The sequence below is a fragment of the Gracilinanus agilis genome, chromosome 3 (assembly GCF_016433145.1).
Source record: "Gracilinanus agilis isolate LMUSP501 chromosome 3, AgileGrace, whole genome shotgun sequence".
Classification (NCBI taxonomy): Eukaryota; Metazoa; Chordata; class Mammalia; order Didelphimorphia; family Didelphidae; genus Gracilinanus; species Gracilinanus agilis.
In genome coordinates, this window is record NC_058132.1 from 170,969,305 (window position 1) to 170,991,128 (window position 21,824).

The following is a 21,824-nucleotide window of genomic DNA, read 5'->3' on the forward strand; positions in this document are numbered from 1 at the left end:
CTGAATTGGTCTAAGGCAAAAGGAATTTTTATAAATTACTTTTTCCTTTTTTGGGGCTCTAAAAGCCTCTCGAGGTAAAAAGGACCAGTTTTTTGTTTTTGTTTTGTTTTTTACTTTAATGCTGCTGGAAACATTCCCTGAATGAAGCCTATACAGCTAGTTAAGAAACAAAGCAGCTGCTACTGATGGAAACTGCCAGCAACATACCTGGAAGATAGGATCTTCTCCTCTTCCCCAGGTGGGGCTTTAGGTCCCAGCTGCTAAAATTAAAGCAGCTGTGTGCTATTTATTTTAAGGAAAAAAGAAAAAAATCTAACTTACCTTTTTATCTAGCAGCTGGGTTGAGTTGAGGTTTACAGAGTGAAAGAAGAGTCAATAAAATATCAGAAGATTGAGAATAGTGGGCACAACCTTTGGGTTGCCAAATGTAAGGGGAGTTTTAGTTAGGTGGATATTAAGAGGTTTGGTCGCCAGGGAATTGAAGAATTATCAATCCTCAATTCAAAATGACCTCAAATATATCGAGAACTAAGTCAAATTTATAAAAACACAAGCCATTCCCCAATTGACAAATGATCAAAGGATATAAACAAGCAATTTTCAGATGAAGAAATCAAAACCATCAATAACCATATGAAAAAATGTTCTAAATCTCTCTTGATTAGAGAAATACAAATGAAAACAACTCTGGGGTACCATTTCACAACTATCAGGTTGACCAGCAAAGTAAAGTGGTAAATATTGGAGGATATGTGTCAAAATTGGGACACTAATACATTGTTGGTGGAGTTGTGAACTGATCCCACCATTCTGGAGGGCAATTTGGAACTATGTCCAAAGGGCTATAAAACTGTGCATACCCTTTGATCAGGTAATGCCACTACTAGGTTTGTATCCCAAAGAGCTCAAGAAAAAAAAGTGGGGCAATTGGGGGAAGGACCTAATTATAGAAAAATATTATAGTAGCTCTTTTTGTGGTAGCAAAGAACTGGAAATTGAGAGGATGTCCATCTCAATTGGGAAATGATTGAACAAATTGTGGTATATGATGGTGGATGGAATACTATTGTGCTGTAAGAAATGATGAACAGAGTGATTTCAGGAAAAGCTGGAAAACCCTACATGAACTAATATATAAACAGAACCAGGAAAACATTATACACAATAACAGCAATATTGTGGAATGAATGATCAACAATGAAAGAAATTAGCTATTCTCAGCAATACAAAGATTAAGGACAGTTCTGAAGGACTTATGACAAAGAATGCTATTCACCTCCAGACTCCAGAGAAAGAATTGTTAGGAGTTAGAATGGCGATTAAAGCATATGACTTTTCACTTTAGTTTATTTGTGTTTTTATTTGGGGATTTTGGTTTTAGTATTCTCTTATAATAATGAAAAATATGGAAATCTATTTTGCATGATAAGTATATTACCCAGATTAAATTGCTTACTATTTCTGGAAAAGGGGAGAGAAGGAAGAGAGGGAGACAATTTGGATTGTATTAACTTCAGAAAACATGTGGAAAATTGTTACTACATGTAATTGGGAAAATAAAATATCTTTTAAAAAATAAAAAGATGTCTGCCTTCTGCCTAAGAGTATTTCTTTTGAGATACTTTGTGTTTCCATGCAGACATGTGGATGGGCAAATTTGACTCACTTCTACATGAGTCATACATATTTCTATATTAAAAAAATTCTTTACCAAAAAAAAAAAAGAGATTTAGCTATAGGCTAAATTGCCTGATACTTTTTGACATAGAGTCATGAAATGTAAGTAATCACAATTATGTATTTGTGCTTTATATTCTATCTGTTAATATCAAAGTCCTTTTTTTTTTTTTTTGCCTTAGAATTGGTGGGGGTTTGTTTTTGTTTTTTTTAACTGTGGACTGGTAATTCTAAAAGTCAGTCTACATTGTCTTGATCTGCCATTTCAAAGCAGTTAGAAATGTGCTAAGTAGTGAGGATAGTTTGTTTTATATATACTTGTGATCAATTTTTGAGGAGTGAAAATATTCGATTTTATCACTTTCCTTAGTGGTATAAATGATTCTGTGGAAAACCAGGTTTTTACCAATATTTGGTTTTGTGCTTGGTTGCTTATATTTATAAATATTCATTTTGAGTGATTGTGATAAGAGCAACATCTATCCTCCCTTTTCTTATGACAGTACCTAATGTTAGTTTTTTTCATCCATATTTGCATTAGGTGGAACCGTTTAAAGACCATTGCTCAGTTTGGGCACAACAGTTATCTGTTGCTAAATCTTCCTCATTCCAACCTGCAGGTAATCCTCATGCACAGGTGACTAGAATGGCCACTAGAATGGTCAACCATGTTAAGTCATACTATTCCTGAATACAATAGAAATGTATGGTATTATTGTGGCAAAAATGTATAGTATCAAGTAATGATTTATAATATAAAGCAATTATAACTGTCTCATTTAAAGGCCTGTTTCTTATTGGTACTAAAGCAGACAATGTAGCACTTTAAGGTATGCCAAATATTTATGTTTTTATTTTGTATTTTTAAGTTTTTTAAGTTTTACATAAATATATCATTAGAGCCACCAGCTCTATGAAGTCCTACATGTATATTCTGAAGATGATTAAACTAAGATTTAGGAAGATTAAGTGAGATGACCAATATTAGAAAGCAAGTGTTAGATGTTATCTTGACTCTTAAGTAGCTATTCATAAAATCCCAGTGTTTATACAAAAAATCCTTGTTAAAGAAAAATGTATTTTATTAGTTACAGGACATAGATAAGAGTTATTGTCTGAGTATAGGATAGCTAATCTCACTAAATCAAAGAAATCTGCCCATTCGGCTAGGTAGAGAACTTTTCTTGTATTCTGGAATCCTCTAACTTAAGCAGCAGTTGTTTTTTTTTGTTGTTTTTTTTTGTTCCAGTAATAGGAGAAAAGGAGTCCCTGAAGGACTTTAGATACTACAGCTGGTCTTACAGTTCACTAGGGATCATTTAAGAGAAAATGGCTGACACAGAGCAAGATGGAGTAGTATGCCTAGAAGTGGGCCTATTCTAAAGAGGGGAGACCCTCTATGTTACATAAACATGTTGGGAAAGTGCAGTAATAAGGGATTTGGTAAGGGGTTAAGACCCTGGCCACAATGAGGCTCCATGGAAGCCATCAACCTCAGGAAATTTCCTGAAATCTGTCCCTGAGGGGTTGTATAATCTGAGGAGTGTGATTGTGTTCACTTCTCCTACACCATTCATACTCATACCTAGAAAGGAATGCCCTCCAAAGCATAGCTGATACTTTTCCTTTAATTAGAGGAAAAACACTAAATCCTAAAGCAGCTCATTCAACTCATGTATAGCTCTAGTTGTCAATAAATTTTCCCTTATAAAAAGCCTAATGTGATCTTCTGCACTCTGAGATTAAAAGAATCAAATATAATCTCCTAGGGAATATTTCTAAAAACTTGAAGATAACCAATGTGTCTCCTCCCATTTTCTCTCTGCCCCCCCAAACCTTCTCTTCTCCATACTCAACTTCCAGAGCCTAGTTAGCAATCCTCTCTTTATCCTGGATGCACTCCAATTGGTCAATATTCTTCCTAAGATGTGGCATCCAAGAACTCAGTGTAATATTCCAGATATGTCCTGATCAAAACATATATAACAAACGAAACAAAAAATATAGAAAAATAACAGGATTAGCATTTATTTAGACCTGGACAGTGTTTCTTTCTTAATCAGCCCAAGATTACATTAGTTTCTTTGTCTGCCAAGTCATACTATTTATCCATAATCTTTATCCACTAAAGCCCCAAGTTCTGAGGTAAATTTTTCTCTAACCTATGCCTCCCCTGTCCTGTATTTGTAGAGTTGAAACCATATATGGGACCTTGCAATAAAATGTCCCTGTTAAATTTCATCTATACTCGATTCATTCCATCAGTCTAATCTCTTCCTTTTTGGGATCTTTGGGGGATCTTGACTCTATTCCAGGACTTATGTATTATTCTGAGTATTGCATTATCTACCTCTTTTTTGTGTAGTCTTTCTTACTGTTTCATGCTGTTTTCATACAGAACCAACAGTGAGTGATTTGAAGAAAGAGAATGAAGTTAAAGTGTCTGTCTCTGAGAACACGAAGACTAACCAGTCATTTGTGCATCAGCTGGCTTTCAGGTTCCCTTTACAACATAGAAGAAAAGGATAGTTAAACTATAACTTAGTTCTTAATATTTACTCCACAGTAATGAGCTAGAATTTCTTCTACTTTTATTTCACATGAAATTTTAGAGTTGAAATTAGATAAGCTGAGACATTTTTTTTTCCCAATAAGGCATAGCTAGTAATTTCTAACAAGATCTTTTCCCTTTAAAAAAGAATATAAAAAATGCATATACTTTTCAGGCAAAATTTCAAATAAAAACGTGGGTTTTCCTATCAAAGGAAAGTGACACAATTTCCAAAGAAAGACTTATTCAAAAGACCCATCCAATGCCATATTCATTAGAGAGTCTTTAAATATATGTGAAAGCTCTTAAGTCCCTTAATGAGCTATATCCTAATGAATGTGGAACGATTTGTGTTAATTATATTTATCTTTATCTATCCTAAAAAGAATTGTCTGGATTTCTGAACTGACTCAAGGTTTTGCAGCACTGAAATGTCATGGCCATTCATCCTACATCATTCATTTATTAGAAAAATGTTTTTGGTTACCTAAGTAACCAGGTCAGACAAAAATCTTTCTCCAAAAATGAAAGGATATATTCTGTCATTTGTTATGTTATATGAGCTATGGCTGTCCACATATGCCAAGTCACATTCTTTGCTAGACAAAGTAAATGTCCTCATTTCTCCCCAAGCACCAGAGACCTATTTAGTTTAAGCTTAAGACAAAAGTCTTCTAAAGTGGTGACTATGATTGAAAATAGAAAAGGGTGGTGAGGAGAGGAGCTGGCCTTCTGCCATTTTTTTTCTCTTTCAACTGATTAGATAAACTCAATTCTCAGCAGTAACAAAGGAGGGAAACCCAGATTCAGCTAAATCTGAGATTATAGTCACCTTAATTAAATCAGCAGCCCTAATGTGCTTCTACCTCCTTAAATAAGACTTTACAGCCCAGCCTTTTAGATTTTCCACTGATTGAATTCTGGTTATCAGTCTCATTGGGTAGGAAAACCCTTCCAGTGTTCCCTACCATATAAGAAGTCTTGCTTATTATAGTGACTGCTCAAGTTAAACAAGTAGGCCATTGATGCTCATCTCCAAACACTATGTCTCTAGTGGTGTTCTTTTCTGCCAAAATGGATTAGTTTTTAGGATGTATATTATACATTTGGGGTTTCACAATGCTTTTGTTTGTGCATAGTCTCACTAGAGCCCTGGAGAAGAATTTAGAACAGGCATTATGCCCTTATAATGAAGTTGAGAGGCTGAGGTTTTAAATTGGCCAGGGTCATGTGCCTAGGTGTTTTAGCTAGAACTCTGGAGCCTGAACTAACCCTTTTTCAATGCCATTTGAAGAGGCTAAAGAACACCAATAGTTCTTTGTAATGGTAGGAGTCCCATTGCCTTCTGACATAAGGAGGTTGACCTCTTCCTTGACTTTCTTTGTGTACTCCTGTTCCTGGCCCAGAATTAAGTGAAAGGACTATGATGCTCCTGTATACAGTTGGCTAAAACACCATTGTCAAGACTTAGAGAATCCCCAAAGAGAATCTTAGTTTGACTACAGCCACAGTTATGACCAGTTTTCTGATTAACCTCATCCTCAGGTATTCTGTTTATCCAGCTACAAAATCATTTGAAAACTGAAGGGACAGTCCTTCCATTGTTGAATTTGCCCTACTTTTTTGCCAGTATTTTTCTCTCAAATGTACTGCCTATAGGAAATTTCTATCCTTCCTGCTAACAGAACCAAGAATAAGTTCTTAGACAGGATTGAATAAATCGGATAGCTATGAAGTCGTTCTCTCTCATGCAATTTAGGGATTGCTAGACAAGCTTTCCCTGTAGTTAGTAGGCAGACTAATGATAGCCAAGTAGATGCCTTCCAAAGATTCTGAATAGCATATTATTTGATATGAAGAATATATCCATCCAGAAGGTAGATACAGGCATTTGTCAAATGCCTAAAAGGTGCTATACTAGGCTGTTCAGTTCTTGGATAGAATTAGTAATTAAGTTAGCCATGCAGCATATTAGAAGGTATGGAATAAAGCCAAATTTCTTTATAGAGTTTACATCGGCATACATAATTATCCTGGTTACTAAATGCATGTTTATGTAATTTCATCATTTTAGATCTAAAAGTGGAAAGGAGGACCTGGAGATGCTGTTTAGTCTAAATCCCCTCATTTTATAGATGACATAATTGAGAGCCAGGGAAATTAAGAAACACAGATAATAATCAGATGCCAGATTTTTACCCAGGTCCTCTGACTAGAGTCAGTGCTTCCCCCTGTCCTCCATCAACCTCCCCCTCCCTCCCCCTTCTTATTATGCTATCTTCTTTGAGTGTGAAGGCATGGTACTATCTAAATCTCATCTTTTATCCAGGTTACATAATCAATTAGCTGAAGTGAAAAAAGAAAAGGAAAAGAAAGCGAGTCAAGAAGATTGATAAAATAAGGAAGGACCAAAAAAAAAAGTTTCACAGGGATTGTTCTTTAAAGTTTTATCCTTGAGTCCTGTCATTAGTATTACAATCATACAGTCCAATTGGTAAGAATACTTCTGGTAATAAATAATCCAGTAACAAGACTTTCTGTGTGATAGATGTTTTTGTAGTCTTTATTAATAGTCTTTAATAACCACTTTTTTAAGACTACCCTTGCGATTGGATCTACATAGGAAACTCCTTCATGAATTTCTTCTGTCAGTATAGAATGGTACCTGTTCTATAATTATCTTGGTCGCCTGGGGTTCAAATCTGGCCTCAGACACTTCCCAGCTATGTGACCCTGGCCAAGTCACTTGACCCCCATTGCCCACCTTTAGCACTCTTCTACCTAGGAGCCAATACACAGAAGTTAAGGGTTTAAAAAAAAACAACTCATCTAAACCAGCTTTTACCTGAGGCACGATGAATTACCTGTCCAGCATCCCCAACAAGCTTCTGTTTCTAGCCTTGGTGATAAAGAACTGAGAAGGCAGGCCATTACACATTTAGGTAATACTTAATCATTATAAAACTTTTCATTTTTAAACGAAAATATATGCTGCCAACCCTCTCCCTCCCCGCTTTAGTTTTTATACAGATATTTTTTCTGCCATCTATAGCTAATTAAATTTAAATCCTCTTTTATATACCTTCAAATATTTGATAACAGATATAATACCTTCTCTTCAAATTTACCATCCCTGGGTTTCTTCAATCACATCTTTCTTGGCAGGGTTTCACTTTCTCTTACTATCATGGTTATCCTCGGTGTCCTCAAAATGTGATAATTATAGCAACACAGTACTCCCAAAGTGTTCTGATCAAGGTAGAATCTAAAGATTCTTTTTTTAAAATACTTTTTTTGTTTTTACATCATCATTTCCTAAAGCAATCCCTCCTCTCAAATATCCATAGAGCTACCCTTATGACAAAGAATATTTTTTTAAAGTTCAGCAAAACTTTAAAAAACTTTTTAAAGTATCAGCCTGTTTGCTTTATTTTACTTTTGGACCAAAGTTAGTTATAATTTCATAGCTTTCCACTTTGATGTCTGATTATCCTTTGCATGTACTTTATTGGCATTGAGAATGTTGTTTCCCTAACTCTTACTTCATCTTGCATCAGTTCATGTCTTTCTCTGCATTCATAATATTCATTTCCTATTTTTCTAAATTTCATCATTTATTCCATTCATGTACAACTTTTTCTGTCAGTGGACAACTATTTTCAGTTCTGTGCTACTACAGACTGTTGCTGTGCATTTTAAAAATCATTTAACATATATGCTTAGCCTTGGCTTTAAGGGTATGGAATTTTTTTTTTTAAAAACCCTTAACTTCGGTGTATTGGCTCATAGGTGGAAGAGTGGTAAGGGTAGGCAATGAGGGTCAAGTGACTTGCCCAGGGTCACACAGCTGGGAAGTGTCTGAGGCCGGATTTGAACCTAGGACCTCCCATCTCTAGGCCTGGCTCTCAATCCACTGAGCTACCCAGCTGCCCCCCAAGGGTATGGAATTTTAATAACTCAAATACTTGTTTCTAATCAATAAACTGGAAGCACAATGGGATCTTGTATTTTCCTAATTAAGTCATTTGCAGAAATGGCTTTATGTTGTTTACAAGTGTTTGCTTATTCTTTACTAATTATCTTCACCCAAAGGTTCATGTATCACATACTAAGTTTGTATAGTTGGGAAAGCAGACATGTTGATCAATAGTTATTGATGTAGTTTTCCTCATTTTGTGATTTTCTTTTCCTCATTAGACCCAAGATTTCCACCAAGCCTTTGGCAACTTTCCTTCCTTTGTATACCTTGTGAATCAATTCTTTAGTGCCATCACAAATATATTATCTGAAACATGAATCTCTTTGATAATCAGTTGGTCCTAAAAGACTTTCCTTATCTTTGTTCCTTTTAGGGCAATTTCCATTTCCTCAATAGGCACAAGGACTGAATACAAGTGTGATAACTTTGTCTTTGATGAATTCTGATTTTTTTGCTGCTTCTATTTTCACCTTTAATTCCCTCATGAGAACCTCATTTGGATATCTTACCACCTTAAAAAAATTCTCACTTTATTATAGATTCTAAGAATTGCCAATTTGTATGGGATAAAATCCTGAAATTACATACTAAATTTTTTCATCCTAGTAGGTTTTGCTTGCATTTTCTTCAGGCAAATAAAATCAGTCAAAAACTTTTACTTCTATGCAGTTAAATCAAATTGCAGTCTGATCTAGCAATCCCATTGCAGCTTTATTTCCCCCCCACCACTAAATCTGGCTGTAGAGTTCATGAAATGATCATTTGATAAAAAGTTTCTAGAGTTGCAAAGTTACTTATATCAGGCACTAAAAGCTGGTATGGATTCAGAAATGCTTTAAGTGGCACTAGATTTGAGAATGAAATGAGTCATGATCAGTTTGGATGAACTGAGTATACAGGTTAAATGGTAGATTATAAAAAGCCTTTTAATGCCCAAGATGACTATGCACTTGATCCTTGAATAGGGAAAGGGTAACTATGAGGAATAGATGAGGTAGGAGAACCGAGGAGCAATTTATTACAATTCAGTCATGAGGACCTGAACTAAGATTGAATGTGCCAATATGAAGAAACATCTGGTAACAGACTGAAGCTGAGAATACCAAGGTTACTGACCTTAAAATGACTAAGAATGTCAGTGTCAGGAGCAGCTGGGTGGCTCAGTGGATTGAGAGCTAGAGCTAGAGTCCTGGGTTTAAATCTGGTCTCAGATACTCCCCAAGCTGTTTGACCTTTAGCAAGTCACTTTAACCTCCATTGCCTAGGTCATACTGCTCTTCTGCCTTGGAACCAACACAGAGTATTGATTCCAAGATGTGAGGGCTTAAAATGGCAATCTCCTAGAGAAAAAGGTTAAATTTCACCGGAGGAAAGTTTTAAGACAATGAATTCAGTTTTGTGCATGTAAACAGTTTATGGGTACAGTGTAGACCAAGTTTAAGGAATAGAATGTAAAATGGATGGATAGTCCTGAAAGTTTGGTTCTTATGACAGATTAAGACATTCAAGAACCCTTTGGGATTAAATATTTTGTCCCAAGTAAAATTCAATATCGAAATGTCTCATTCTCCATTTGTCCACTTTCAATGCCAGAGGCCCTTTTGAACTTCTCCTTTTGCCACAAAAATAATGTTCTAGCAGATGCTTGGAATATCCTCTCTACCCACATAAACATCCTTGTCAGGTGGCTAAAACTAGTTTTTACTGTTCCCATGATCCCAGTTAATTTGACTCCCTTGAGGGAACAGCTCTTTACAGTCTAGATGAGAGGAGAATGTATATTTAAGTAAAAAAATCAATCCTGCAGTAATGTTAAGATTTGGTCAAGTAGGATTGATGGAATGACTGACAGAGAAATTAAGTCTATTGAGAGTTTATTTTTCTTCATTTTCTAAATTATCTTAGTAACGTATAAATTCAAGATGGGTTTTAAAAGTGATCCATTACAAAAAAAGATGCCCCCCAAAATCTATTTTTATTGAAATTTTAAACAATTCCATCACAAAATATTTTTAAAAATTGCTTCTCCAAGCAAAGTTCAGGGGTATCTGTTATGTTGATAGCATTGTATTTTAGAATGACAGCTCTGTCCTTCTGATGGCTCTTCCCCTCTTCAGCTGCCTTGTCTTTCTCCATCTTTTAAAAACAGAAAAGCATTACATAATTACATAATGTCAACAATTGGGATGATCCTGAACTTAGTTGACTTTATTTAAAATGATAATCACATCACTAACAGCATAACTGTATGTATATAAATTTGATAAGTTGCCTTCCTTGGCATATCACTATTAATAACACTATTATATTATTAATTATTAATCATAGCATACTTGTATCTCATTAGTAAGAGACCATGATAATATATCAATTAATCATGGCATCCTATGGAGAGACTTTTCCTCTTAGGTCACAGCGTTAAGAGCTTCTGGTTTTATAGCCATGCAAGCCCTCTTTGAAATGACCTGGCAAAATAAAAGTTTAAGAAAGATTGATCTTACCTACTCATCTTGAAACCTTAGCTTGTTTAAATTATGGCACAGCTCAGCATATGTCAGGCTGATCTAAAACTGCCAGAAAAGTAAGACCATTAGAGACGATTATCCCATATATTGCTTGCTTTTGTATGTTATTTATTTTATCTCTATTTACTAAAATGCCCTTCATTGGCATGTAGTGGGTGCTTAGTAAATATTTACTGATTTGCTATTCAACACAAGTAGGGCCCAGGTTTCTAAACTGTTCCCAATAGGTTAGATGCTACTAAGGTAGCAAATATAAACCTGTTGGGTAATTTTTTTATGGTCATGTCCACAGCAATCAGAAACTGCATTCTAAAAGCCTTGGTAATGACCAGACAAGTAACAGCTTCCATCACTAGGAAAGTAAGATATGTTAACAGTAAGGTTACCTGATTATTTCACCTTTTGGTTAGCTTTTCCCCCATTCTGCTTCCCACTTTGTGGTTGGTGAACACCTATAGGAACATTGTCAGAGCAAGGTCATTATTTTTAGTTACCAGTTAATGAAGTAAGAAAAGTAAATAAAGAATCTGAAATATACCAGAGGGATATAATAGCAAACATCTGATGACCCTCATATGCATGTTATCTGTCTCCTTGCTCTAGGGATCCATGACTTCACCAAAATAAAAAAGAAACCTTCAAGTAGAAGCAGTATAGACCCCGTAGGGGCAAACCATAGGCAGACTTCCAGTGCTTTGCAGGCAACCTCCAGTCGTCCTCAGATAAGGGGGACCTACGTACTCAATATCTTATGTACCAACGACCCTAAATTCAGTCCAATCACTAAACACATCATACATTTTGCTTATGAGCTAGCTCACTTTCAAACCTTTGTTCAGTTTTCTTTTGAATAAGATATTCATCAAACAACCTAGGATGTTCAGAAAGGCAGTTTTCATTCACCTTTTCAGAGCAGTTGAACATTTTTGCCAATCATCACTACACCTTTAATGTGCCTGACTGAACACAATCAGAAAGTTCCAGAAGGATCAAAATGATAAGCTTCCTACAATCCCAAACCAACTTTTAGAGGATAATAAATTTTAGAAATGCAAAATTAAAACAAATCCCACTAATGCCATTTCATTTTCCTACAGATGTAGACCACACAGAGAGCCTCCATTAAGATAGTTATGGATATCCCATAGATGAACAATGCTTTGAACTGGGAAAAAAAAGTACTTACTTAAAATGTTGAGAACTGGCCCACTGTGTATCCATTTTTGGTTTTCCTAAAAATTTTAAGTTCAGAAAAGTCACTCTTAAGAGATGTGTGTATGTACACGAATAGCACAAATATAGTACACATAGAAAAGAAGTTTTTTCAGCTCCCCACTCCAAGACAGACCTATTATAGACAGCTAACATTTAATACAGATCTTTTATAAAAGTACTACAGGGGCCAGGAGGTCAGCAAACTTACGAAATATTTGAAGACAAGGAATTACCTCTGGAATGTTTAATTAGTGACATTTAACAGAAATGTAATTTTAAGGAAAGTTTTTCATTCTCTATTGTAGAGCATTAACAAAACAAAGTTAAACTACACTTAAAGAGACTGCAGACTGTTACAGGTCTCATTGTCACCACTAATAAAACTTTAGTGATGGAAGCAAAACCTGTCTTTTATTATAGCCACATCATTATATTCTGAACACAAACTTCCAAGTGTGCTCATTATTATTGGGAATATGGCATTTCATTAGGAAAATCAGATAAGGAATTCCATTAAGGCTTTCTTTGTTAATAAAATATCTTAATTTTGAAAAATCTTAATCACAGGAAAATGTTAAATGTACTTACCATAAATGATGTTGATTTTCAAAGCTCCCCCATTTAAACAGGATTTCAGGTCCCTTTCCTAAAGAAAATATCTATACTTATGGATTGATTCGATAGTATGTTAACAAAAATAAGCCAAAGGCACCTTTTAAAATGGCCTGTATCAATAGAAATACCAGGTTTAACATGCAAGACAAGCATGAAACCAACGATGCCAGATACTGAATTGCTATAGCACTGTCTTTTGAACACCCCAACAATAATATTGCTGGATGCAGATACCACACAGTGCAGTTTTAATACAAATCCCATGCCAACCACATCTCCCCTAAATGGCCAACTGGTGGCTCAGTGGACAGTCAAGCCTATAGATTGGAGGTTCTGGGTTCAAATCTGATCAGAAACTTCATAGCTTGGTGACCCTGGGCAAGTCACTTGCCCCCACTGCCTAGCCCTTACTGCTCTTCTGCCTTAGAACCAATACACAATATTGATTCCAAGACATAAGAGTTTAAAAAAACACAAACAAAAAACTATTTACTATTACCCCAAACCTAGGAAAATTTCCAGAAATCATCTTGGATATCTAAGGATTGGTCACGTATGCTAGCTGATTAAGGTTTTTAATCAATGGTGTAATAAAATGTATAGAATGCATCTTGCTCAACAAAAATGTCAAGTGATAGAAAGCATACTGGATAATATACTAGGAATTCAACATTAAAAACCTAGAATAGTGGGCCAAATCTAATATAATAAAAAGACTCGGGGAAGGAGAGAGGAAAGAGAATTTCAGTATAGGTATGAGATTACAGACCTGAATTTTTAACAGGCTCTATTGAAAGGTCTTAAACCCACAACTAAGGCAGCAGTAATCCTTCAATATTCACAATGTCTAGTTCAAAACCAATTTCATGTTGTCCAGAGGGTACATCCCATGAATTCTCCTTGGTAAACAAGCTAAAAGAGAGCAATTGAAATGTTAGGAAATAGAGCCAAAGTTTAAGAACATCTTGTGGTTATATAGCACAACAGTTCTATCAGAATTCATTTCAGTTCATTTTTTTTATCACTTAGCAGTTGAACAAAAGAATTCATCACTTGAACTATAAGCAGATTAATGCCAAGAGAATAATGATTAAGCTTACCATTCTAGAAACATCCAATGAAGAGTTAACTAAACCAGCAATATGGCTTCACCTAAAAATAGAATTTATGTTAGTAATCTAACAAAACATATTTAAGAAGACATTGCTTCAAACTAAAATTGTTTTGTAGTTTTATCCCCATAGACCTGGTAGAGATCAATGGGTAAAGCGTAACTACACATTTGCTGTCTGAGGCGTTTCCAAGGATAAGGACCTACAGAAAAGGACCCATCAGGATAGACCTCAAAATCAGATAACCAAACAAACAACCTAAACAAAATACTGTTTAGCCTTCAAAATAAAAATGGTAACGGTTTAAAACTTACATATGCTGAAAATTATTTTTACTTAAGTTAAAACAAATCTAGAAGTATGTCAAGGATCTTTCTGATAGATCAAAATTAAACACGAAAATCTGAAAAATTTCATCTTATCATGAGAACTTTTACTACATCTTACTTACTGTACAGAAGAGAAATTTAATATCCAAAAAAATTCTCATATAGCTTTAATCACCAAGTTCCTCGATGCATATTCCTAAGGGGGAAAAAAGATTTCAACTTTCAAGATATTTAGGAATGGTAAAGCATGACTGTAGCCAGTTTTACAACTTTTTTGGTTTTTAATTTCACTTACTCTTTTAATCCAAAACCAAAGCACTCTAAATGGAAAGATTCAACTTACATTCCATTTCAGGATGCTCATTTACCCTATTAGCAGTTGTGAACTGTCCCTTCTTGTATGTATCACAACTCATACAAAAATGAGTTGTGGGTTGCAAAAGAGGGTTTGTTCTTTGCACTTGTCTTTAAGTCTTTGTCTACAATTCAAAAACAAAGCTAAATGAAGTGCAGTGATACTAACATGACATATACTCTTTGAAACTAGAGATAAAAATAATTTAAAATAACCACTGGTTATTTTTTTTTAACCACACTTAAATTCATTCTAATACAGCATTTTTGCTCTTCAATTTGTACTAGCAAAAAAGTGAAATATTGCACATGAAGTTTTACACAAGACCTGTGATTGGGGGAAGGGTAATAGAACTCTTCCCTTGTCTGAATATAAGATTAGTGATTTTAGAGGCCTATGGATTTTGACTCCCAGGTCAGCTCTATTGCCTTAAAGCATCATCATACCCTATACCAAGCTACCACTCAGTACCTGTTATTTTTTTATGTCTCCATACCATAATAGAAGTGGGAATTGGGTATAATGTTCATCGTATTGGAGTCTAGTAGGAAATGTTTTCTAAGAAACAGCTGCCATCCCCACAGATACTGTCGTTCAGTGCTCCTATGCAAAATCCAGTTTCCTACTCTTTATGCCATCACATTTTTATGCTGACACTATTTGTAGTTCTCTTAGTCATCTTATACTACTTACAAGAGGCAAATTTAATGATTTCTGGCACATCAAAAATTTTATCCACAATCCCAGAAATGTAGACATTATATATTTCTATCTAGCATAATGTAAAATTATTATTTCTTACCATTTCTCTTCCCTTTGTCCATGGAATTTTTCTTTTTCCCAGGCAAATCTGTTTCATCTCTCTTGTTATTTTGAGTGTCATGTCTACTCTTTAGCAGTCTCTTTTTCATCTTTAACTTTGTCTTCTTGGGGAATTCAGTACTTATTATGAAACAGCTATTCTCCTTCATCAAAAAAAGAGTTAACAAGCAAAATTAGGCAATTTCCCCCAAGTATTTAAAGATGTTTTTATTAACAGTATCAGTAAAATCTTGGACCCCCAAGAGCACATGATCCAATCAGTACACTCCCACCATCAACAAAACTTTAAAAATTTTTTTTTTTGGGGGGGGGGGGGTTTGAGGGGGTTAAGGTCTATAATAGTATGCCTGTATCATATTTACTCACCACTAATTTGACATCACAGTCATCTTGATCACCCAACTGGTTTTCTACACTAAAACGGTATAAAAAAAACCCAACACCTAGTTACTTGTTTATTATACACTTCTATTCAAAGAAAATATTATGCTGATTATTTAGTAAAAATTACCCATCCTATTCCCTATTTTGTCGATCAAAATGAGACCTCTTCTAGGTGAGGGGTTCTCTTGTCCTTGCTTTTTCCTTGTAAAAGTGGAGTTACTTGATCTCCAAGGGAGGATGGAGAAGGATCCTGATTTGGGGGGGCGGGGGGAGAGAAGTGTTTTTCTAGTCAAGATCACTAGACAGCTGATTCCCATTGAAGCAATTAACATTCCCTAATTGCCAAAGAGGGGCATAAAAGGGGCATCTACACCTGAAGGTCCACAGCCCTTTTCTAACAGTACCCAACTCCTTTCTCAGTAGAGGGGTTTTTTCCTCATCCTTTTGGGTCCCTGGCCTTTGCAGGTGACTAGAACAACCCATTATACTAAGTTGACACAGTTAATAAAACTTGTCTTGCACAGAAATTTCATCTCAATTTACTGGTCAATGGGGGGTGGTGGGTTGGGGAGAAAGTATGGGCCGGCAGGGACAGGGTTTCCATTTTCAGATGTGACTTCATTTGGGGTTTTCTTGACAAAGATACTGGAGTGGCATGCCATTTCCTTCTCTAGCTCATTTTACAGTCCAGGAAACTGAGGTAAATAAGGTTAAATTACTCAACCCAGATTCGAATAGCTAGTTAAATATACGAAGTCAATCTTCCTGACTCTAGGATCAGCATTCTATCAAACCCACCCCCTAACTGCTCCAAAATATAATTTTTTCCCCTGCCACAATTCTCTTGTCCAGGATTTTTAAAAAAATTACTTAATAGTTTGCAAAAAAAAAAAAAAAAAAAAAAAAGGAATAGGTACAGTATGAAATCTATGAGGACTTGATCCAGAAATGTTTTTAAAAGGACACAAAGCTGTTTCAATAGGGGAACCAAAAAAAAAAAAAAATACAACTTACTTGGGTTCTTCTATAGGAGAAATAGATTCATCATCATCATCATCTAAATATTTATATCTCCTTACACCAAAGTCTTCTTTGTCTAAATCTTCACCAGCATCCAGATGCTTCAAAGCCTCTCTGAGGTGGGATTCATATTTCTGTTCCTTAACATAGTTGAAAAACCCTCTTGCAACGGCTTGCTACATAAAGAAATTATAGAAACCCATAGCAGATAATTTAGTTTAATGTGCTTAAGAACATTCAATTGTTGTCTTATAACTGATAATCCTATGTTAATCAGGAAAACCGAGAATTATTGTATTCCTATTATATTCTGATTCAGTTCTCATTTTGGCTTTAAGGTTAAAAAAGAGCACCCAATACACATTGTTATTTGATCTTCACTTAACTTAAGAGGCTAAATGCTACTATTGCCCCTATTTTATGAAATATAAGTCACTTGCCCAGGGTCAGTGACTAAGTGGTGATTAAAAATCAGCTCTCACTGTTCATAAAAATTTATGTTGCTATATCCTACTTGAGAATAACCCTGGGTCTATTTTGTTTTAAATTTTAAAATCTAAGTTTAAAATTTTTGCTATTTTATCTTTAATGCTTTAATTTTCTCCTTTGTTAAAAGGGAAAAGGCTTTTCTTGTCTTTATATTAGTGTCCCCCTATAAAAGCTAAATAAAATGTTGAATTCAAGGGACATTAATAAATATGTGTTATAGTCCAAACAGGATAACCTACTGAGATAAGGAATAAGGGATTATGAAGTTAATAAACAAAAATCTAAAAATTTCTACTCAACTGTAAGTTTTATTGTGGGAAACATAGATATAACACCACATAATGTCTGTAAAAACTTGTCAGAAATCTGTCTCACCTCAAAGCCTAAAATTTTCTTCCAAAGTAATGGTTTCCTTCCATTCTCTGATTCTACCAAAGGGAATTGTAAACCTTTATCTTTGAACAGGTCCTTTTTCGGTATAATGGCTAAAGATTGGGTTGTTTTAGTGCTTCCTTTTGGCCTTCCCTTTGGCCTTCCAGATGGCTTGTATTTTCTCTTTCTTTTCTTTTTCTTCCAATTTTCAAAAACAACTTTCAAATTAAATGGTTCTAGTTCTGAAGAGGAGTCACTTGAATAATCTCTTAACCAAGTATTTGGAGGTAAATGAACTGTATTACAGGTAGATAGGTTTCTAGGTTCTCGATTGGGTGAGATGGGATCACACTGAGTTTTGAATAAACTGTTGCTAGAATCTGAGTCATCACTGTAACAGAAAAAAAAAAGTCTTCACTGTATTTGCTGACGGCTAAGTTTAATACAATATCTAAGGAAATGATTAACTTCTATAACCTGAGCATTCAGATGTCAAAAAAGACATGGTTAAAAATTATACCACTATGCTTTCTGTTCACTAAAGGTTTTAGAGCTTTCAACATAATATGTGATCTGAGATCTTTGCTAAGGATGTTACACATAGCCAAAAAAAAAAAAAAAGCAGATTAAACCAGATACCACCTTCAAAGGGCACTATAAATAGGAAAGTAGAAAAATACTCTTACATATACAGAAAGGAATAGGCTATGCTTTTCAAAAGGATACTAAACAGATGTATAAATTATGAATTCTAAGAAACCTACTAAAATTTTTCAGATCTTTCCCAGGAATGCCTCCAATTCCACGAAGAGTGGAGATGGACTTTCCCTCAAGTATCAATTCTGTCAGTCTACCATGTTAAGATCCTCAAAACACTTATTTTAATCAAGAATTTTTCTGTAAATCACATGTCTTCAGTGACTAATTGCTTTTTGTGAAAGTGCATACTCACCTTTCATTGTTTACTAATGAACTGGTTGAAGCCAAAGGTAAAATGGAATTGGAAGATATATTTTCAAGAGAGGCTTTCTTCAAAATCCTTTCCAAATTCTCAGTTCTATCCATCACTCTTGGACTTAATCTTAAAAAAATTATATACCTTTCATTAAATTCATGTAGAGTAAAACTCATTCTAGATTTATCAAGATTTTTGTTTTCTGTCACCTACAATTCTCCCAGACCCCCAAAGGCATAATTCCTCTTCAGAGCTTGATAATAACTTCAAAAGCCCACTCCTTTAAATGAAGAAACTAAGGTCAAATGATCAAGGCACTTACTCAAAAATCACATAGAACTGTAATCTCATGCTTTTCCCACTGTACTCTTTTGATTAACAAACACAACTGGGAGAAAATACATGTCATTAAACCTAGCTTTCTAGAAAAAAGGGAACATTTTATAAAAAAATCAAGGTACTAAATTACCCACATGCTTGTGTTCAGTAGTTATTTCCCTCTATCTGAGAAAGTGGGCCTTTTCCATCTCCAAAAAAACAAACCAAAAAACCCACTGAATCTACATACCACCCTCCCCCTTGAAGTTTCTTTTTTGTTGTCTTCAAATAAAGGGGAAGGGATAGCCTTTTTATTTGTATCCCCAGTGCTTATCAAAAGGCCCAATCCAGAGTAGATACTTTATTATTTACTACCTGACTAGTTCTAATTTAAATATTGGATGCCAATTATCTCTACCACATCCCAGATTAGTCTCTTCTTTTTCCAGATTTTACCTAGCTTAAGACTTCTCACTCCCATTCTGCTTATACACTAGGGCAGGTACCAAGAAAGCAAAACAGATTAAAATGTAATTGGGAAATATTTAACAAAATAAAAATATACAAAGTAAAATAGCATTATTTTAAAATTAAGCTAACGGGGTCAGCAGGAATCCTTTCATGCAGATCAATGAAGTTTGAAACCTTATTGGCATTACTTCATTAAACATTTGATTAGTCATGGCCCTCTACTTTATCACTACTCTCAACCTCTTTGAAGGGTAGGGTGCCCATTAACTGAAAACCTCCATTTCAGCTAATTATTGGGAAAACATCATTTTGCAAAAGATCTCAGCAGCCATATTCTACCTCAACACCACCTTCTGGCCGGAATGGAGAGTTGAAGCTATGGACTACAAAACCTCCATTTAATTAGGGAGGCCAGTTATTAACAACTAATTTCTTCCCTTGTTATTTTCTGATACACCTGCAACATAGCAGATACTTCATAAATGTTGTCAGTGTTTACTGACTAATATTGACCTATACATGCAGACCTCCTTCCAACAACAGAATATCATTTTCATATTCTCAATCTTTATGACCTACTCAGACACACTACCTTGGCTATGAATATGGATAATAATCACACCCTTGAACCAGGCAAGGAGATCTTTGGCAACCTCAGGTAAACCCAAAGTACACCACAAATCTAATCTCAACAGGCCCCTTCTTGATCTTGCAGTCCCCGCTCCAAAAATTAATTCAATCCCTTTCCCTGAAGTCCCCAACAGCATTCTCCATCCTTGAGGGAAAAAATTTGAGGCCATTCATATAGACATCCTCTCAAAATCATCTTCAAGTTATTATCCTAGATTACTCTCCCCTTCAACTTTATAAAGTAGTCCAACTGTTGCCCACTTTCTTCTATCAAGTCAGTCATTATCTCTTATTTAAAAAATCCACCAAAAGGATGGCTCAGTGGATAGAGCTGCTGGGACCTGGAATCACGATTGAAGCCCAGTGTTCAAAATCTTGCCTCAACTATAAAATGAGGAATAATGGAACTGTTGCAATAATACTAATGCAAAACTGTTGCAAGGACTAAATGAGATAATACTTAAAAAAAAAAAAAAAAGCAATTAAGTTTCCTGGAATAGTAAAGTGCTCAATAAAGGTTTTTTCCTTCCTCTTACCCTACACATCTATATTCTTGACTGGCCAAGATGTGAATATTGTTGACCACCACCTAATCTTTTCAGTTGTCCCTGTTTTGTTCTCACAATCCTCTTTTGGTGACTCATCCAAATCACATCCCTAATGGGGTTTTTCCCAAAGCCTTAGTCCTAAGGCTTCACAACCTGCTTCCCAACTATCCTTCCAAATTCACTGTACTTACTTCCCCCTCCGGCAATCCTTACTAGTCTACTTGACACTCCCACACCATATGCTGGGATCAATTGACATGCCTAGCCCCCCACAGCTCCATCTTCTTACTCTGAGACAATGGCTATCTCCCACGCTTGTATCTCCCCTTCCCCTAATCTCCACTTCAGAGCTTTCTCTCAATTAGTTCAAATCCCACCTACTGAAACAATATTTCCTCGATTCTGGAGGGCAGCTAGGTGGCTCAGTGTATAAAACTAGGGGTGGAGACCTTTAATCCTGGGTCCAAATCTGGCCTCAGTCACTTCCTACCTATGTGGCCCTGGACAAGTCACTTAAACCCAATTGCCTTGCCCTTTACATTCTTCTGCCTTGTAACCAATACCGATTCTAAAACAGAAGATAAAGATCAAAAACAAAGGCTGTATGCACTTAAGGCAATTTGGACGGAATTTATGTTTCTCAGTCATCAAAATTAGGCCAGAAATCCTACCAATCCTGTAGCTTTTTTTTTTTTTTTTGAGACAAGTAAGAGTTAAATGACTTGCGTGGGGTGAAGGTGGTCACATTGCTAGTGTCTGAGGCAGGATTTTGTCATTTCTTTTAAACGCCAGGTCTGGCACTCTATTCATTGCATCACTTAGTTACCTTAAAAAAAAAAAGCATCCCTTCAATAACCCCATTCATCCAGCAGACTTGTGGTGCTGCTTTTCAGAAACTGGAAGGTCAGACAAGTAGCTTTCCTTCGTGGGGCCTAGTTCCCGCAAAACAAATGAGGGGGTCTTGAGAAGGTCTAAAGCAAGGCCCTTCTAACTTCATATGATGCTCCCAAGTTTCCTTAATCATCACAATTAAGCTCCGAATATCGGTATGACTGGGGTGAGGGAAAATATTACTGACCCCCAAACCGGTCTACAACCTAGCCGGGGAGGCCGCACGCCACCACCTAGACCATCCCAGAGACATCCGAGGCCACGAGACTACCCGGTCAAAGGCGAGATCCCAGTCGGTGGCATCAAGACCAGCTGGCCAAAGGCGAAACCCCAGTCAGTGGCGTGGGCTTTCTTCTAAGGTGGGGTCTGAAGGGGCAGAACCTAAAGACTGCTCGAAGGTAAGGGGTTATAGGGGAGAGAGGGTCACTTACCACGCGCTTACTTTCTCACTAACAAAGACGATGTAGTTCCCAAAAGCGCACGAGGAAGAAGGGATGCTGGGAGCGCCTCGCCCGTTTAAGAAGGGAAACGAAATCTCGCGAGATCAATCGGCTGCCGGCCGAGAA

General features: G+C 35.9%; 1 protein-coding gene and 8 non-coding genes across 11 annotated transcripts; all 9 read right to left on the bottom strand.

Annotated features, from left to right (window-relative positions):
• Window positions 1-10,064: 10,064 nt before the first annotated feature.
• Window positions 10,065-21,738, bottom strand: TAF1D (TATA-box binding protein associated factor, RNA polymerase I subunit D). Of its 3 annotated transcripts, none has more exons than XM_044668375.1 (14): window positions 21,690-21,738; window positions 18,398-18,526; window positions 17,449-17,836; window positions 16,579-16,760; window positions 15,547-15,595; window positions 15,161-15,323; window positions 14,126-14,199; window positions 13,663-13,714; window positions 13,332-13,474; window positions 12,536-12,593; window positions 11,919-11,964; window positions 11,132-11,184; window positions 10,709-10,777; window positions 10,065-10,343 (listed from the first exon to the last, which is right to left on the bottom strand). In XM_044668375.1, exons 2-7 carry the CDS (start codon window positions 18,508-18,510, stop codon window positions 14,171-14,173), a joined length of 924 nt encoding a protein of 307 aa, XP_044524310.1. In that variant the 5' UTR covers window positions 18,511-18,526; window positions 21,690-21,738; the 3' UTR covers window positions 10,065-10,343; window positions 10,709-10,777; window positions 11,132-11,184; window positions 11,919-11,964; window positions 12,536-12,593; window positions 13,332-13,474; window positions 13,663-13,714; window positions 14,126-14,170. The 3 variants fall into 3 exon arrangements, with proteins under 3 accessions (XP_044524310.1, XP_044524309.1, XP_044524308.1); XM_044668374.1 differs by having other exon boundaries at window positions 11,119-11,184; XM_044668373.1 differs by lacking the exons at window positions 10,065-10,343; window positions 10,709-10,777; window positions 11,132-11,184; ... (3 more) ...; window positions 13,663-13,714; window positions 14,126-14,199 and adding an exon at window positions 14,226-14,482.
• LOC123243476 lies at window positions 10,539-10,674 on the bottom strand. Its single transcript, XR_006505998.1, has one exon. It is a non-coding gene; the product is annotated as a small nucleolar RNA SNORA25 (small nucleolar RNA).
• LOC123243483 lies at window positions 10,945-11,063 on the bottom strand. Its single transcript, XR_006506005.1, has one exon. It is a non-coding gene; the product is annotated as a small nucleolar RNA SNORA32 (small nucleolar RNA).
• Window positions 11,607-11,679, bottom strand: LOC123243472. The gene has a single exon (XR_006505994.1). It is a non-coding gene; the product is annotated as a small nucleolar RNA Z40 (small nucleolar RNA).
• LOC123243479 lies at window positions 12,296-12,429 on the bottom strand. Its single transcript, XR_006506001.1, has one exon. It is a non-coding gene; the product is annotated as a small nucleolar RNA SNORA1 (small nucleolar RNA).
• Window positions 12,671-12,807, bottom strand: LOC123243473. Its single transcript, XR_006505995.1, has one exon. It is a non-coding gene; the product is annotated as a small nucleolar RNA SNORA8 (small nucleolar RNA).
• Window positions 13,550-13,621, bottom strand: LOC123243515. The gene has a single exon (XR_006506030.1). It is a non-coding gene; the product is annotated as a small nucleolar RNA SNORD5 (small nucleolar RNA).
• Window positions 13,780-13,910, bottom strand: LOC123243485. Its single transcript, XR_006506007.1, has one exon. It is a non-coding gene; the product is annotated as a small nucleolar RNA SNORA18 (small nucleolar RNA).
• LOC123243492 lies at window positions 14,389-14,515 on the bottom strand. The gene has a single exon (XR_006506014.1). It is a non-coding gene; the product is annotated as a small nucleolar RNA SNORA40 (small nucleolar RNA).
• Window positions 21,739-21,824: the final 86 nt, after the last annotated feature.